The sequence below is a fragment of the Aquila chrysaetos genome, chromosome 8, assembly GCF_900496995.4.
Source record: "Aquila chrysaetos chrysaetos chromosome 8, bAquChr1.4, whole genome shotgun sequence".
NCBI classification, from domain to species: Eukaryota; Metazoa; Chordata; class Aves; order Accipitriformes; family Accipitridae; genus Aquila; species Aquila chrysaetos.
Window position 1 is genome coordinate 36,385,354 of NC_044011.1, and position 15,859 is coordinate 36,401,212.

General features: G+C 39.8%; 2 protein-coding genes across 21 annotated transcripts in view; one reads left to right on the top strand and one right to left on the bottom strand.

Moving 5' to 3' along the window:
* Positions 1 to 9,873, top strand: part of CCDC88A (coiled-coil domain containing 88A) — an 87,115-nt gene extending 77,242 nt beyond the window's left edge. For 14 of the 19 annotated variants that reach the window (XM_030023429.2, XM_030023432.2, XM_041125521.1 and 11 more), the window contains one exon: positions 372 to 3,270. In XM_030023429.2, the coding sequence (XP_029879289.1) occupies positions 372 to 1,394 (1,023 nt within the window). In that variant the 3' untranslated portion in view covers positions 1,395 to 3,270. Of the gene's footprint in view, positions 1 to 371; positions 3,271 to 5,203; positions 5,304 to 5,862 lie in introns of those variants that run through there. The other 5 variants (XM_030023435.2, XM_030023441.2, XM_030023442.2 and 2 more) reach the window with 1 other exon arrangement.
* Positions 9,874 to 11,466: 1,593 nt separating this feature from the next.
* Positions 11,467 to 15,462, bottom strand: LOC115345126 (prolyl-tRNA synthetase associated domain-containing protein 1-like). Of its 2 annotated transcripts, XM_041125526.1 has the most exons (4): positions 15,364 to 15,462; positions 13,763 to 14,096; positions 12,896 to 13,017; positions 11,467 to 11,741 (listed from the first exon to the last, which is right to left on the bottom strand). In XM_041125526.1, the coding sequence occupies exons 1-4, from the start codon at positions 15,402 to 15,404 to the stop codon at positions 11,690 to 11,692; spliced, it is 549 nt and encodes a 182-aa protein (XP_040981460.1). In that variant the 5' UTR covers positions 15,405 to 15,462; the 3' UTR covers positions 11,467 to 11,689. The 2 variants fall into 2 exon arrangements, with proteins under 2 accessions (XP_040981460.1, XP_029879312.1); XM_030023452.2 differs by lacking the exons at positions 11,467 to 11,741; positions 15,364 to 15,462 and having other exon boundaries at positions 12,081 to 13,017; positions 13,763 to 14,081.
* Positions 15,463 to 15,859: the final 397 nt, after the last annotated feature.

A 15,859-nucleotide genomic window follows, 5' to 3' on the forward strand; every position in this document is an offset into this window, starting at 1 on the left:
GATGATCAGTACAAGTTAAAATAATCATCCATATGAAATTACTTGGGAAGTGTTGATGAGTGGCGGCAGAGGGCAAGTGAGTGAGAAGGTGAAGTTTTGATTGTCTGATTTGTTGAGTTAATCAGTATTACAGGAACTAACTTCAGATAGTTGTGATCTGTCTGACACCTAGTTTTCAAAGTACTTGTAAGCTGCGCAGAAGAGTCATGAGTATGTACGGTAAATGTTTAATACCACTTTTAGATCTGAGAAATTAAAAAAAAAAAACAAAACAACTTTTAAGATTTTTTTCATTAATGTCCAGAAAGATTGCTTAAGAAATGTCAAAATTACAATTCATAAATTTATAAGATGTTTCATTTTTTTGACAGATGAAATCTATGAGTGAAGAGAATCTTTTAGATGAAGTCATGAAAAGCTTATCTGAATCTGCGGAGCTGACAGGAAAGGAAAAGCTGAGAAAACAGCCGTCTGCCGGTTGTGGTATTGTGAGATCATTAAGTGTAAAAAATACAGTTGATTTCTCAGATGGACGATCCATTAAACCAGAACAGCTTGTAAGGCCTAGCCTTCGTAAAACTGAAGATACCTACTTCACTAGCTCCCCTATAAAATTTACATCAGGCACTCAAGGAAAGGCCAAATCAGTTAAAGAAAAGATACAAGCAACTGTATCACAGCGACAATCAAGAGATTGCAATCCTTATGCTACCTTACCTCGCGCAAGCAGCGTGATTTCTACAGCAGAAGGAACTACTCGAAGGACCAGCATTCACGACTTTTTGTCTAAGGACAGTAGGCAACCTGTATCAGTTGATCCAGCACCATCCACCGCTGACAGAAGTGTTCCATCAACCTCTAGTGAGTACTCAGCACACCAGTTATCCTCTAATTTTTTTCACTGTGTGGCTTACAGAGTAGATTGTGTTCCACAAAGCAATGTAGCTAATACAGTTAAACCATGTAATTTAGGATGTAACTCTGATGTGCCTAAGACTTCAAGGATGGAAAGGTCAAATTTTCGTGAGAGAACTTTGCTAAACACAGGTGTGTTTGATGATAAAGTCAGTATATCTGGTAATGACAGCACAGGATCATTTACTGTGGCTCAGCCATTTTTGTCCCTTAACACTGAATTAGTTAGTAATATAAGTGGCTTGCCTCAAAGATCTACATCAAAAACAACTGATCAGGCAAATCTGTCAGCATTTAGATCAGTACCAAAAAAACAAGAACAGCCTTCTGCTAATCAGAAATCTGATCAGAGTGACCTACGGTCAGTTCTAACTAGTGAATTTGTTCCTACCACCTGTGTAAACACTAGTGAGGCTGAATCCCTGCTACTGGTTTCTGAAGATAGTAAAACTGTGTGGTATGAGTATGGTTGTGTGTGATAAGGAAGTTGTATTACTAAATATATATATAGTCTATTATGACATATAGGTGTTCTTCTCAATGTCCACTGGATTCAGAGAAAATTTCACTACAATGAAAAAATAATTTCTTGTTAGATCTGTGGGTTGTGGTTTTCTAAGAACAATGGCATAGGGCTCAGTTGTGTACTCTAGCATGTTTGAATGTAAAATTGTAACCTCACCAAAGTTTGCATGAAACATTAATTGCACTGTATATATTTTGCATGCCTTTAAAAGTCTTCATAATACAAGCTATATTTTTATTTCTCACACATTACAAATATTTTGGTTTTTTCCTGTATGTTACTGAATGCATGTTAAACCAATCGCATGCTGCATTGCCAAAAATGGCACAGTGGACGACATACTTTCTGGTACAAAGACAGTACTTTCCAGTTGTGCTTGTGCTTTCAGATGTCTCAGTAACACATTGGTTATGTATTTGGAGTAAAAATACTTTTTCCCCCCCTTCTTTCAAAAGTGAGATACTAATGAAAAGAAGCATTTAGAGAGATTTCAGTGTCTTACCCTTTTCATTTATGCCATGTGCTGGCATAAATGCACTTTGCACAAGGAACAGGTTATAGCCCAATAATTCAGTGCCTCTAGCTTGCACAATAAATATGAATTACTGTTCATACTTACTAAAATATTTGAACATTAATAAATCCAAAGACCATTCATAATCCTGAACAGAAATGATAATTCTTATGAAGAAGTAATAAATAGTCACATGATATGCAGCACTTGTAATGAAAAAATGACCCTTTCCACCTTTTCCCTTTTGTATGCTTTGTCTTTCCACGTCTGGTGTACAAATGTGGTGAAGTGTACGGTTTTATTAGGAGTCAAATAACAGAGTTATATGAGACTCCTTGTGATGTATGGTAATAAAAAGCTGTGTTGATTATGGTGGAAATTCATTTTTTCTTCCTAACAGAAGTAACACTAATATAATAGTAAACAAGATGTGTAACAAAATATCAGAAAAACTGTTAAATTAACACAGTTAAATAAAAGAAAAAATAACAAGCTTGCTTGCAAAATCTTAGGAGTATAGGAATGCTTAAGCTAATAACTCATTAAATCCTAGATGACCAGCTAAAGAGAAATGTTGAAAAGTAATTACTTAATATGCTACTGTCTTTGCAATTGCTTGAAACTTCTTAATTGTAAATATAAACAGAGTTTAAAATTGTGTCATACTTAAACTACAATTACATGAGGCTTTAGACAGTAGCACTTTATTGCAAGAGGAAATAGTTACTGACAGTTATTGTAGGCCAAAATTACATACACTGTAAAAAAACTGAATGAAAATATATCTAGAGGAAAAAATATTTTAAATTGAAAATAACTATTAAAAATAATGAATTGTCATATTATGATTTTTACGGTTTAATTTATTTTGCCAGCAGTTTTGTGGCAATTATGGTACTGCTGTGTGGGTTGAACTTTACTTCCTTAGTGTTTAACTAGGGAGGGGTAGAAGTGCTGCAAATACCCAGTTCCTCAAGGAAAACCAGCAGACATCCCATATGTTAGTCTATAAGGTCTCCATTTCATGCAGGAGAATTGGTGATAAAATGCGGAGATAGCCCTTTCCAGAGCTCCAGCTACATTTCAAGGTGGGGAAAAGGAACAGGAGGAGAAGATTGGATGTTTCAAAGACATTCTGTGGAGGGTAAAATTACTGTTTCAAAATGTAAAGCAGCATCCTTTAACACGTCTGCAGGCATCCATTATTACTGGGCTGATAAGTTTCTCGCTTCTCTTCAATGTTGTTCACAGCATGTTGTTAGTTATTGCTGTATTCACTCTAGAATTATCTCACCATAAAAAAAAAAAAGCAAATCCAAATCTGAAATACAATCTCAATTTCGCATACATTTACTCTCACACAGCAAGATCATTGATCTGATCCTGGGTCATGTCATTTGACTTGATTTCTATTAATCTATAGATGTGTTTGAATTGGCTTTGAGATGAACAGTGCTGTTACCTGAAGCGACACGTGCATAATACATTTTGCAAGTTAAGGAATTCTAGAGAAAATCTTCTTAGCTCTGAGAGTACTTGCTATAAACTCATACTGTTCTACCAGTATCTGTGTTTTTCTTAACTGATTGCAATCCTGTGTCTTGCAGCAAAGCTGCTTGTTATGATCAGACCAAGGTTCATAGCTAGAGGTAGTATCTTCTATTTAGATCAGATGCTATTGTTCGAGAAATCAGATAAGCTTTCAGGCATGCTATTATCTCGTTTGCCAGCCTTGTCTTGATTAGGTCCTTAGACTGTCACAGCTACAAAAAATACCAGTATTGTCTCCAGATACATTATGAACTCTCCAGCATGACCACTGAACCCCTATCGGAATCATGAGCAAGGCCAAGGTCTAAAGAGAAATTTTAAAGGTTACCCCTGTAGAGTGAAGCTAAAGCTTGCTATCAAGGCAACAAAATACATTTTATACATTTTTTCCAGCCACTGCCCATGGGGCACTTCAGTTTGCATTGTTTCGTTTCTTTTCACAGCACTAAGCTTTCACATACAAACCAAATCTGATAGTGAGTATTTATGCCTGATATTTAATGCCTTTTGAGCCTGTGTTTTACCTTACTCCATTGGGGGCGGGGGAGGGGGGCAGTATTAAAACAGCTTCTCTCTTAAATACAAAGGGTTTCAGAATAACTGAGTGTTAGTGTCTCTGAACACCAGTGTCTCAGATCCTCTGTGAGAGTTCTAGACTAACCTCATCCAGCTGAAGCTACTATTTTGCATCATTTTACAAATTTGTGATGAATTGCATTTCAGTTCTGAGAATAATAACTTTTGGTGCTCCTATTTTTGCTCCATTGAGTTCAGCTGCAGCAGCAAAAGCATGCTGCTAAAGATTTTTTTTTTTAATATCTCTGAAAAATAAATTGTCAACATTTCTTTATTGTATATGAAAGAAAACAATGCTTTCATGTAGAGAAGGGTTATTTTTCCTCCACTTTTTGGTCTTTGCGCTTTAACAATAACATAATGGATGTCTCTTTCGGTCTGTGCTCAAATAGTGGAAGGGTCTGTGAAATTCCTTTCAGACCCAAGCACTACTGCTCCTCCGCCGTTCAAATGGCTGACTGTAAAACACATGGTGCACTCACTCATTCCTTGGACCTTGCTGCCTTTAAAAATGATAAGCTAGGACTTTGCATGGTAACTATAAACATTAAATATATTGCTGCTGGCCAAAAAAGGTTTTATTGTTCAGGCTTAATAATGTCCTTGCAGTTAAAGATTTGCTTGATGCTTTGCTTTAAGTGAATAGTAAATTAAGATACTGCATTTTGCACGTTCAAGCTGTTGCATGCAAAGATAATTTTCTGTTTTGCAGAATTGAATGTGAACATCTCTGTCAATGTGTAGCAGGTAAAAATGCAATGATGAGTTAAGTTCTCTGCTAGGTTCAGTCAGCCTCGATTACATCTGATTTTTTTTTTTTCCTTTTCATAGACGCTGAAATTTAGGGTTAGTGTATCTAAAAGTTAAGTATATCTGATTGTGGTTTTGAAAATAATACCTGGTTATTCTAAAAGCTAAGATGAATTTTAATGAGTGTAGTTGAGTAGGTACTTCCAGTGAGTTTCTTCTATCCCTCTCCTCTGTCCTTTCCTCTAAAAAACAAAAAAAAGTGTTTATATATCCTTTTGCTCTACTAATAAGTAGAATGTATTTTAATGCATGAGGGTTTTTTTCATGTCCTGATAAACACAATGAATAACATGAAATGCTTTTCTCTGCAGATGTGGAAGCTATCCCAGAAAGCAGAAATTCAAAAAGCAGGTCTAGGGAGCAACAAAGCTCCTAATTCTATTACCCACTACATGAGATGTGGGCCAAGTGGTGAGTTTCCTGCCCAAAATGTAAATGAGATTAATTTCATTTACAACAAACTAACAGCATTATATATAAGAACAAGTGCACATTGCATTAACCAGATGTAAATACTGCTTGCTTAACTGGCTTCTGTCTTGCTTGTTAGTTAAGCCAGAACAGGTTGTATTACAGCAGTTATTTTGCCTGTGTAGGCAGGGAACTTCATCCCATTTAGCCTTTTGCCTGTAAAAATTACATTTATTTTTATTTTTCAAATCTCTTGGGAGAAGAAACTTCAAAGAAATCACATTAAGAAGTAATATTGAAGTCAGTTCTTGGAAAGGGACAGATAAATCTAAAAGAATAGTTTAACAGAACATACAGAGCATTCTATACTACAAGGAAACTGCCTTTTTATAAAAGCTTGTCTTTGGCATTCTGTCCTTCTCTTGACTTCATTAAAACATCTTTGATGCATGCTATTAGTGCTGTTAGTTCTGCTAGTGACTTAACTCTGTATTTTATACTTCTACACTTTAAGCTTTTCTTATGTTCTTTTCTCTTTCTACCTTTCAACTGAACACAGAGAGAAAAGTGTCCTTCAGTATCTCAGTATGAAGCCTTTATATCTGAAGTAACAAGACAGCGACTGTAGGAATCATTAATAAAAATTAAGGGAACTTTTTACATTCTTCGTGACTAGAGCAGGCAAGAAATAAAAACCTACCTACCTTCCTTCCTTCCTTGAATCAAGGAGCTCTACTGGAGTCTACTGCCGAAAATTTGTAGATGGTCTTAGGAATTATTGCACATTGCACTGTTAAGATCTACTGAATAAAGGACAGTTCTCATCTCCCTAAGGACCAAGAATTTTAAGGTCTCAAGAATTACTCCAGGGGAAAAAAAATACTTCTTTCATCTTCCGTTTATGAAATTAGCCACTGATTTGCTTAAGCTTCTGCTAATAATTAGCCAAAAAACCCAATAACTAGCAGTTTATACTTACTTCTGTAAATCTAAAATAAATGCTGTAGTATTTTGTTGAAATTGACTGTATATACAGATACAAAAACCTCACAGCTTGCTGGCACTTCACTGCCTTATTTGGTTAGCATAATCTGCATGAAATTGCTCTTTAAAAAGTTTATGCTGATTTTTGTTGCATAGTGCAAGAGAAAAATTTGTTTACATACATGGAAAAGTTCGATAACTAACAGAAGTGGGAGTCATGGGATAATCGTATTACATAGAAATTGTTTGTCATTTGTGTTTTTCACATTCCCAAGTTATTCTGCATATATATGTTCAGATGTTTCTGACAGGAAATTGTCAGGTATGATTTTTCTATAACTTTTATTTTAATATAAGGCTGTTTTCAACAAATGGCGCTTCCAGGATAAGACTGTCTTACAATGTTTGTGTATTGACTAATTTTTTTTATTGTTTGTCTTTCGACATGAGCTGATTGTGGCTTAGGAGGTTTCTTGATGGCAAAACGAAATGTAAATAATATCATATGCATTTTACAATCAGTTCCCCGTAAGGTTATCTTTTACTAGTAAGATACATTTTGTTCATTACTGATTTATATTAAAGTCAACAAATGTTATCGGTACATTCAATGGTTGCATACATTTGTTGTCTTGAAAGCATTTGCAGAGAGCTCAAAGGAAGTGTACGTGAACTTCTAAGCAGATCCAAAATGAGTTACCATAATTACATTTTATTACAAACCAGTAAGCACATTCATATTCCTGTTCTAAAGGGTTAAGTTAACGGTGTAACCTCCTAGTGTCCTGTCTTCCAACAGGCATGTACATAATTTCACCTACAGCTGTCTCCATTCACATAAGTAAAGGTAAGCGTGACATTACTTGCAGAAATAGGGTTGCAGACTACCTGTAAATTGATCGCGCTGCTGCTTAGACTCTGTGGTAGAGCCACCACAACTTCAGCTTCATAAAAGCTTGATTCTTGAGGCTTACAGGTTTTATCATTTATGAAGTCTCAAGCCATCAGGGACAGCTGGAACAGAATAATCTTTCACTGGAGAGAGAATGCAGTTCAGCAGATTCAAAAGCCTACTGGCAAGTCATTTTTTTATTTCCCTGAAAGTTTGTCAAAAAGGGGAAAAAAGAGGAAAGTTCAATAAGCTTTAGAAGGGGAAATTTTCTGTGGTGTCTTTTTTTTTTTTTTTTAAGTGACTTCCTTCTGAAATACTTTTTATGATAAAGTGTGCTAAAAGCTCTAGATCTAAACAGAATATTTTGGTTTTACAATATAAATACTTGGTTCAGCCTGGGATTGTTTTCACAGAGACTTTAAACATTTTTTGTTTTTTCTCTTAAGTGAAAATAGGACCAATTTTGCAGCTTTCCAACATACAGAATTTCCATTCTTCCTCTGAAGACGGTTCTGGTATTTCATTAAAATCATTGGTTTATTTTCATTACCAACTCACACTAGCATCCGTTTCTGGTCCCTTATTCTCAGTGTCAAGATTTTCACTGATTTCAGTGGAAGCATGGTGAGTTTTGTAGAGCATTAACATATATTAGCAATCCCAGGCATGTTCTGAAGCCCAGAGCACTCCTGAAATGCAGCTCTGCAATAGTTTTGTAGGCAGCCAGAGCTCAGTTTGCATTTGGAATAATTTCCCACGTTGTAACTGACACTGTGATGTTTTTGAGAGGGATTTGGGGCATTCCAAGCCATGCAGTGACAGCTATGAGATGTCACCAGAGGGCTGGGTGGGATGGATGGCAGCGTCTGGAAGACATGTCAGGGCCTGTATACCTGTACACAGGTAATCTGTGTGTTCCCATACGCACTCAAAGCTCAGGGCACAGCTGAGTTTCTGCCCCAATACCAAGCAGGACAGACAAAGCCCTGGTGTGCCCGGGAGGAAGAGTACTCAAAGTACAGTAAGAATCTGCTGTCAAGCCTGGTTTCTGTGCCATTCCTGTACTGCAGCACAGGCAGAGCCATAGAGACTGAAGGAAGAGTTGCCTTTATAGAATTTCATAGGCAAAGATAGGAAATCTGGGATGCTGGTAGCCATTACCAAAGGCATAGCTGTTATGAGAGAGAATTGAAATACCATAAATGTTAGGAAAGTATCTCCGATTCTAAATTACAGTATTTTCAAGCTCCTTTCAGGGTCTGATTGTGATGGGATTCTCTGAGCTCTCTTGACAACAGAGGACTGATGCATTTCGAACTATTTGAACTATTGAACTCTAACCATTCGGTAGCGTTACTATTTTTAGAAGAACATGTGTGTCTTGAATTAACAGATTCAAACTGTAGTGCCAAATGCTGTCTGTATTCACAGAATCCGAACCATTGTGTGTGTGTGTAGGTAGATTCTCCAAGACCCTGGGAATTAGGCAAGAGTGGCATGGCATATTGCCATGACTGCATGGCACGTGCTTCTCTATGAGGAGCGTTGCTGGGCACTCATAATCTGCCCTCACTGCACGTGGCTGTGTCTTTTTTTTGTCACACGGGCATCTCCTGATGTTTCATTTATTAGCTCAGCTCTCATCTGTATTCATTAAGTTGTCCAAGATTACCCATCACAACTTGTATGCTTGCTCTTTGCATATTATTACACCTTCTTAAAGCATTCGTGCAATCACAGCCAGGGTGTAGTCACAAACTTTGCAATTACTATTTGACTGATAATGTGTATTAGAAATGAACCCCCTTCATCCAAAAACCTCTGCAAAGTTTCCTCGTACGAGAGAATTGGCAAGAGTTTGGGGGCAGATTTCATCCTGCTGGGGCAGAAGCTAGTGTAGGACAGGTTTGTGTGCCAGAGTCCTGGCTAGTGCCTGTCTGTGCCGTTGTAAGCAGGTTCCGACCCACTTTGTATCGGTACAGAGGCCAGAGTGGGATTTTGGGTTGTATTTGCTAAATTAGCCAAAAGCAGCACCGGGGATACGTTTGCATTTAAGAGATCAGAATCTACTTCTCCCAGCACTTTGTTTTGCAAAGAAGTTTCAGAGCAGAAGAGCAGTCAGGAGGTTCACTGTGCTCTGATGATTTTTAAATTATTTTCTTTTTTCTTTCTTGATCTTTCCAGTCTGTGCCCTTAAAATTAAAATAAAATAAAAATGGAAATTTAATTTGGGAGCCGCTTCGGATTTTCTGAAACATGAACTCCCAGGGGAAGAACATGGCAGCTGTTGGACAGCATACAAGAGTACACACACAGCTTTTTACCACTAGAGTTGCCAAATCTGTCACTGCTAGTTCAAGATTACAGAAGAGGTTGTAGTAATTTTTATTTACTTTTCTGATAGTCTGCTGAGGATTTAGTTAACATTCCCAACATGTATTATTTCTAAACTTTTTCCAAGACATGATGCAGCCTCAACAAAGGAGCTCATGTATGATTTTTAGAGTTAGATGATAATGTATATGTAAATAATGCTTTGATATTAATAAAACTGCCTTAAAGGAATGTACCTAGGTGTGAAACAAAACTTTAAAAGCTCTTATTTAAAACTGTAATTTCCTTTACGTATTGATTTTTTTTAATGTTTGCCATTGTATACATTTATTAATGATGTTATTAAAATGCCAAACCAAATAATTTTTATTCTTATTTTGTGTGTACATTTATACACACTTTTTCTGGAAACTGATGTTACTGGAAGGATATTGGTGTTAAGTAATGGCGCTGTGGTCAGTTGGTGATGTGTTCAGTGAGTATTTCTTCCGGAAGGAAACCGGTAAAACTAGCGGAATTTTTCTGGATGGTGTGCAGTTTGTTTCGTGTTGTTTACTTGTGTAGACCTGTGTAGCTTTTAACTATAGACTATTTTGTTAGTATTTAAAAAAAAAAAACAAAACACTAATTTCATAAGTAAATACAAAAATAAATCCTTATAGATTTGCCAAGTGTAGTATTTGAAACTTTGATTTTGCTTGGTCATTATTTTTGCTGAGACAAGTCTCAGAATCTCTTCTGAGGACAAAGGTAGTTAAATTTTAGGTAGTACAGATTTTAAGATTTGTGAAGTATAGTAAACTGCTATTGTGCACATGTCTTTAAAACAGTTTCTCACACTTAAGCTTTCTGGATTTAAAAACCTTGACAAGTTGAATTTAGTATTTTTTTTTAAGTGGTAAAGAATTTTGGGGTACTATAAAGAAGAAACCGTAAAGGGCCAGGAGAGCGAGTGGCAGGCAGACGGTAAGATAAATTTTACTTTTAAAAACACATAAGACTGTATCTTAATATCTAGCTAATTTAGTAATGCATTTGTTGGTCCAAAGTTCATTAACCAATCCAATATTCCCAAATACCAGATGTCCCTTTCAGTCTTTTGTTTGACAGCAAATACAAAATCACATGTGTCTGGACATCTTTCTAGTGACTCTTCTATAGCTTCAGCATTCTTAGGTCACTTCTTTCTCATTTGAGACGACTGCCATGATAGATGGGGCTGGTTTGTGTCTTTCTAAGGTGGAAGGGAGAATTTAAACTGCTGTGTCATGAAGTATTCTGTTGTTAAGTTCACACCTCTGAGAACAGGTGCCAAATTCTTCAGAAATTAAGGAAACCATGGTAAGGATGTTGGTGAAGTAACTTGCCTTGCCCTAGAAGATGCTTTTTCTTACTCGGTTAATGGTAGTTATTCATTCTATAGAATTAAAGATTTCACTTTCTTACACGGGGGAAAAAACAATCCAACACACAAATGTTGATGTTCTCATAGAACTGTCTTGGCCATCTAGAATGAGACCGAGTCAGATGGGCTGATTTTTGCCTTGTGTTTCTTTTGAAGTGTTTCCCTTTGTCGTTGTTAGTATTGCATCCTTTAGCGTGATGCAGTAGCAAATAGTCATCCAAGATCGCAAGTCCTTTTACGTGTGTTTTCTTCACTCTTCTGTATTCTTTATTTCCGTTCTGTCTCAACTTGTGTTCACAATACTGCTTGCCTTTAGGTGTGGCTTGTACGTGGACATTTTTGTTAGGCTGTGTTCAAAAGCCCTTTTCCCCTCCATCGTCTTCAGATTTTGCCCCTGGCGTTCACTACTCCCCTGTCTTTGGGTTTTGTGTGGCTACTCATTGCTACAGTGTGTTTATGGGACTTTAAGGAGTTTCTGCTGCTTCTGTCTTCAACACACGATCTGTCTGAAGGGCATTTTATTCATTTAGGCGGGAGAGAGGAGGAGAAAGGATTAGATTAGAACTTTGATGTTGAGAATGTACTGGTCTTGTTCTTGTGACAGTAGATACTCTTCCATACTAAATATGTATCATCTAGTGAAAGCCAAATCAGCCTCCCCTCAGCCTCTTAAATGCACGGATGTTTGTACGTGCAGTCCCCTCCTCCTGAAAGGAAAAGCTCAAGTACAGCTACTTGCTGTACCATTCTTCCCACTCCTGTAGGTGCTGGTTAAGGGTACGGTGGAGCAGAGAAGATGCACGTCCTCCATGGGTTTGTGAATCTGTAGAAGAGGCGCACAAAAGTTAATACAGTTCTGGGTTTTATTGGCTTTCCTCCCAGGTGTCACCAGGACAATACTCCACCTGGTCAGGAACCCCCAGTAACGTTCCTCCTTGGAGCACTCCTGCCAGGAGGCAGGCTGGTAGCAGGTCACACCCCCGCCCCTGCCTGCTGTTGGGGGGCTCCCTCCTGTTCTGCCGTTTCTGGAGAGGCACGAGAAAGGGGTGAGGCACATGCCTGTCTTCATGGGGCGATCACCAGAAGACTTCATCATTTCCCACGGGGAGGATGCTGTGAAAATGCAACTAAAAACATAGACAATCAAATGCGTTTTCTGTAGTGTAGGCGAGCTGTTTTTTATTAGGTAAAAATAATAAAAAGAAAGCAACATCTAGTAGCGGATAAATGGGTACAGGTACACAATTGAGACATCTCCATCCTGTGCGTACTGACAAGTATTTTAGAACTTTTAAGTTATTTGTTACTTCCTAATGATGTTAAGTTTAAACCTTCAAGGCCAGTACCAGGCACGGAAAGTTCCATTTTTAACCATTTTATCAATAAACAGTGTAACATTATTTAAATAACACCTTCTCTACTTACTGGTTACTTAGTGGTAGATTGCAAACATGTCTTGTCTTTTTAGGAGTATTCTGTTAAACTTCTAACAACCTGAAGACAGCATTTTTTCTCACCAGATTATACAATATAAACTTACACAATTGAAAAAAATAAAAAAGGAGTAAGCCTGGGGTTTTTTTCAGATTTTATTTGTAATGAGACTTTCATCAGTTTTGCTCTACAAAATCTATGCCTAGTAATAGAAAAGTGAGATTCAGCTACTTCGTATCTTCATCAAACTGTATGATGATGGGATCGTGGCCTGTCGATCTCACGAACTTCAAAAAGTCGTTGGGGCTTAAGCCCATGGTTGCAGAATTTGTCATTGGATGGAAATACACCTTTTCATGGCCGCCCTCCAGAAAGCCAGCATCCAGCACAAACCTTACGTCTCCCTGGTCACAGAAGAGGGCTAGAGGTGTTGCACAGCCCTGGCCCACTTTCAGCTTTTCCAGCATGGCGTTTTCATCAGCAAATCTTAGGTTTCCACTTCCAACACCCAGTTTTTTAGCAAGATCATTTAAATTGACTTGCCTATTGTGCAGAACAGTCACCAGCCAGAACCCCTTCTTCTTTTTGTCTTTAAGAAAAAGGTTTTTACTGTGACCTCCCTTCATGTGTTGGACATGGGGCATCATTTCTTCAACAGTGAACACCTGGAAAATACAATTGGTGTTGTGTGAGAGACTGTATCCCAGAAGACTTTTAGTTGCGTACTGGCAGGTATCTTTTGTTAAATACTTAGAAAATACTGAATGTTATACTCAGCCTAAAAGCTGTACCCTTTTATGAAGAAATTTTAAAAACATGAATAAAATGTGACATACTGTTCCTGCACACTGTCCGAATCATCTCTGTCTGATGTATACAGCAAGAGTATCACACTTGAAAAAGGCAGGCCTGACAGCACTCCTTTTTGCGGCTCCACCACAGACAGGCTGGAAAGATGTGGTGTGTGCACTTTTAACTGGAGTGAGAAAAAGTTTGGAAAGTATCCTACAGGCTGGTGGCTTCGTGGGGCCGCAGCTCCTGGAACTGTCAGGGAACTGGAGGGGAAAAGGGGATCTGGGGGACAGAAACGTGGAGGGGACACAACGTCTGCGCTCAGAATAGCCCAAAAAAACCCAAACGTTGCCTGCCAGGCCCAGCCCCTGTAGGTCCATTTGGTGAGAAATTCCATATTGACAACTAATCATGCTAAAAAAATCGCGCATAGGGCCCAAAACTATCGTGTAACCTGCTCCGTCCTGTTGGCGCGTAGAATTTTATTTCCGGATTTAAAAAAGATCCGGAGGGTGCCGAGAGGCAGCGCGGCGGGCCGCTGCCCGCCCAGCCCCCTCGGAAGGGGCCGGGGCAGCCCCGAGGCCCGCGGGGAGAGACGGCGGCGGCGGCGGCCCCTACCTGGGGGTGCTCGGCGGTGACCGTGGCGATCCCCAAGTCCCGCAGCCGCTGCGCCAGCGACTCCCGTAGCTCCGGCGCCGCCGCCATCGCCGTCTCGCTCCGCCGGGGCCGGGCGGGAGGGGCGGGAAAGCCGCCCCCTCCGCCCCTCCCGTCGGGCAGCGCCTTGTCGAGCGGCGGCTGCCGGGGCGTTGAAATGGCGTCCTGCCCCTCGCACAGGAGCCCGGCGTCCGTGCCGGCCCCTGCCAGGCCAGGGGCCGGAGCCCGCTCTGGGAAGGCTGCGGTGGAGCCAGGCCGCTGAACGAGGTCCGTCAGCAGCTTCTGAGCTCGAAGTGAGCTGTAAATAGAATACTTTTGCAGTAAGTTTTCATAAGGGAAAAAAAAACCCTAAGCTTCAGACCTGGGTATAACGGCTGAACGCGTTATTGCTGTAACATGTCTAGTGTGGAAGTTGTTTTGGGTTTTTTGTTCCTAATTTAGAGCTGAAGTGTGCGAGCATGGAGTGCACTACAAAAAATTAGCAGTCTTGGCCATCCGGTCGAACTGAAAGCCGGGCCGTAGGAGCCAGTTGCTGAGGCCCCTGCCTTAAAGCCAAACATGGGAACAGGGTGCCCAGAGAGGCTGCAAAGTCTCCGTCTGTGGAGATCCTCCAAACCCCACGGGACGTGATCCCAGGCAGCCCGCTTGCTGTCTCTGACCCTGCTTGAGCCAGGGGTTGAGACCATCTCCAGAGGGGCCTTCCCACCTCTGCAGTTCCGTGGTCCTGCGACACACCAGAGACCAGAGCTTGCTGTCTCCTTAGGGGCAGAAAAATCCGTCTGTCCCTCCCATCTTGCCGCTCCATGAGCCTCCTGCCGTCCTCCTTCAGCCTCACCTAGCTGGAGAACAAAGCTCTCCATAACACTTCTCCGTATGACTCCCTGTACCTCCCCTCCCACGCAGTTCACGTCCAGTGTGAGCTCTATTTGTTTCAAATACTGGTTTCAAAATAGGTATTTCTCTCAGACATATACGTATTAAATTTTTTGTACCTGTGCTTACTCTAATTTCAGGTGCTAGCTTGTTGCCTATGTACAGTTTTGCTGAAAATGTTGCTGTTAAGTAAGGAAGTTGAGAAAAATTCAAAGCCAGAAAAATCAGACTCAGGTAAGCTACTCAGTTAATGCTACACACTAAAAATCAGAACTGCATAATCAAATGTGTTTTTTTAAAGGCAACTGGTAATAATCAAGAATTGCAACTAAGGGACAAAGCCGAGCATTAACGGCCACATAGTTAAGTGGAAAGTATTTCTGCAACCCAAACCATCGTCCTGACCTATGACATCAGGAATTATTTGTTTTCAGTTTGCCCTTCAGAAAAACAGGAAATCTGTAATAAAGCTTTGAATTAAAACAGTATGAGTCCGTGGTTAAGAGACATGTGGATAAAATATGATCCCACGCTAATTCCCAGAGCCTTACAGCAGCACACAGAAAGATTTCCAGGCAGCATCCAACGGAAGATCAACTCAAAAAGCAGATTTGCAGTAAACTCTGATGACTGTTCTGCATGCTAAATTTATCTTTCAAATAAAACGTTTTTCAGGTCAATCCCAGACTCACCAGACAGTCCCATCAAGCAAAGGACGCATTGCCCTCAGCATGTGGGCTGGCAGCTCTGTGGTATCCGTGTGCTTGTGCCGTCTTTCTGCCTGACTTGTCTCCCTGTGCAGGAACACAGACTGCATTTAATGCCCTTTGCACAACCTTTGATATTTAAGCTTTTTTTACTGTGATTTATGTGAGATTATTTTTCCCATTTTACCTCTGGAGAAACACTCGAGGGCCCTGTGCATTATAAGGTATCAGCAGCCGGCACATTCATCAGCAGATGGTGCCTTTGAAATACAGGACGCTTTTTTTTGGTCAGTGCTCGGCATAAATGACCAAATACTTGCTGAAGCGAGATACTGAGGGCAGCAAAACACGTAGCTACCGCCCATTGCGAGTGTGCAGGAAACCACCTGTGTGAAGTACCGCAAGTCCCGCATTATGGGCAGAGCCTGTCAAACACACAGCTCAAACATACGAGGAGGAAATGACGGTTATGACTCATAAC

Coding starts and splice junctions, on each gene's coding strand:
- LOC115345126 (XM_041125526.1), bottom strand. CDS start 15,404: ATGCTGAGGGCAATGCGTCCTTTGCTTGATGGGACTGTCTG. Junction 13,018..13,762: donor TCACCGCCGAGCACCCCCAG/GTAGGGGCCGCC, acceptor TGTATTTTCCAG/GTGTTCACTGTTGAAGAAAT. Junction 11,742..12,895: donor GTGACTGTTCTGCACAATAG/GCAAGTCAATTT, acceptor CCTCTTCTACAG/ATTCACAAACCCATGGAGGA.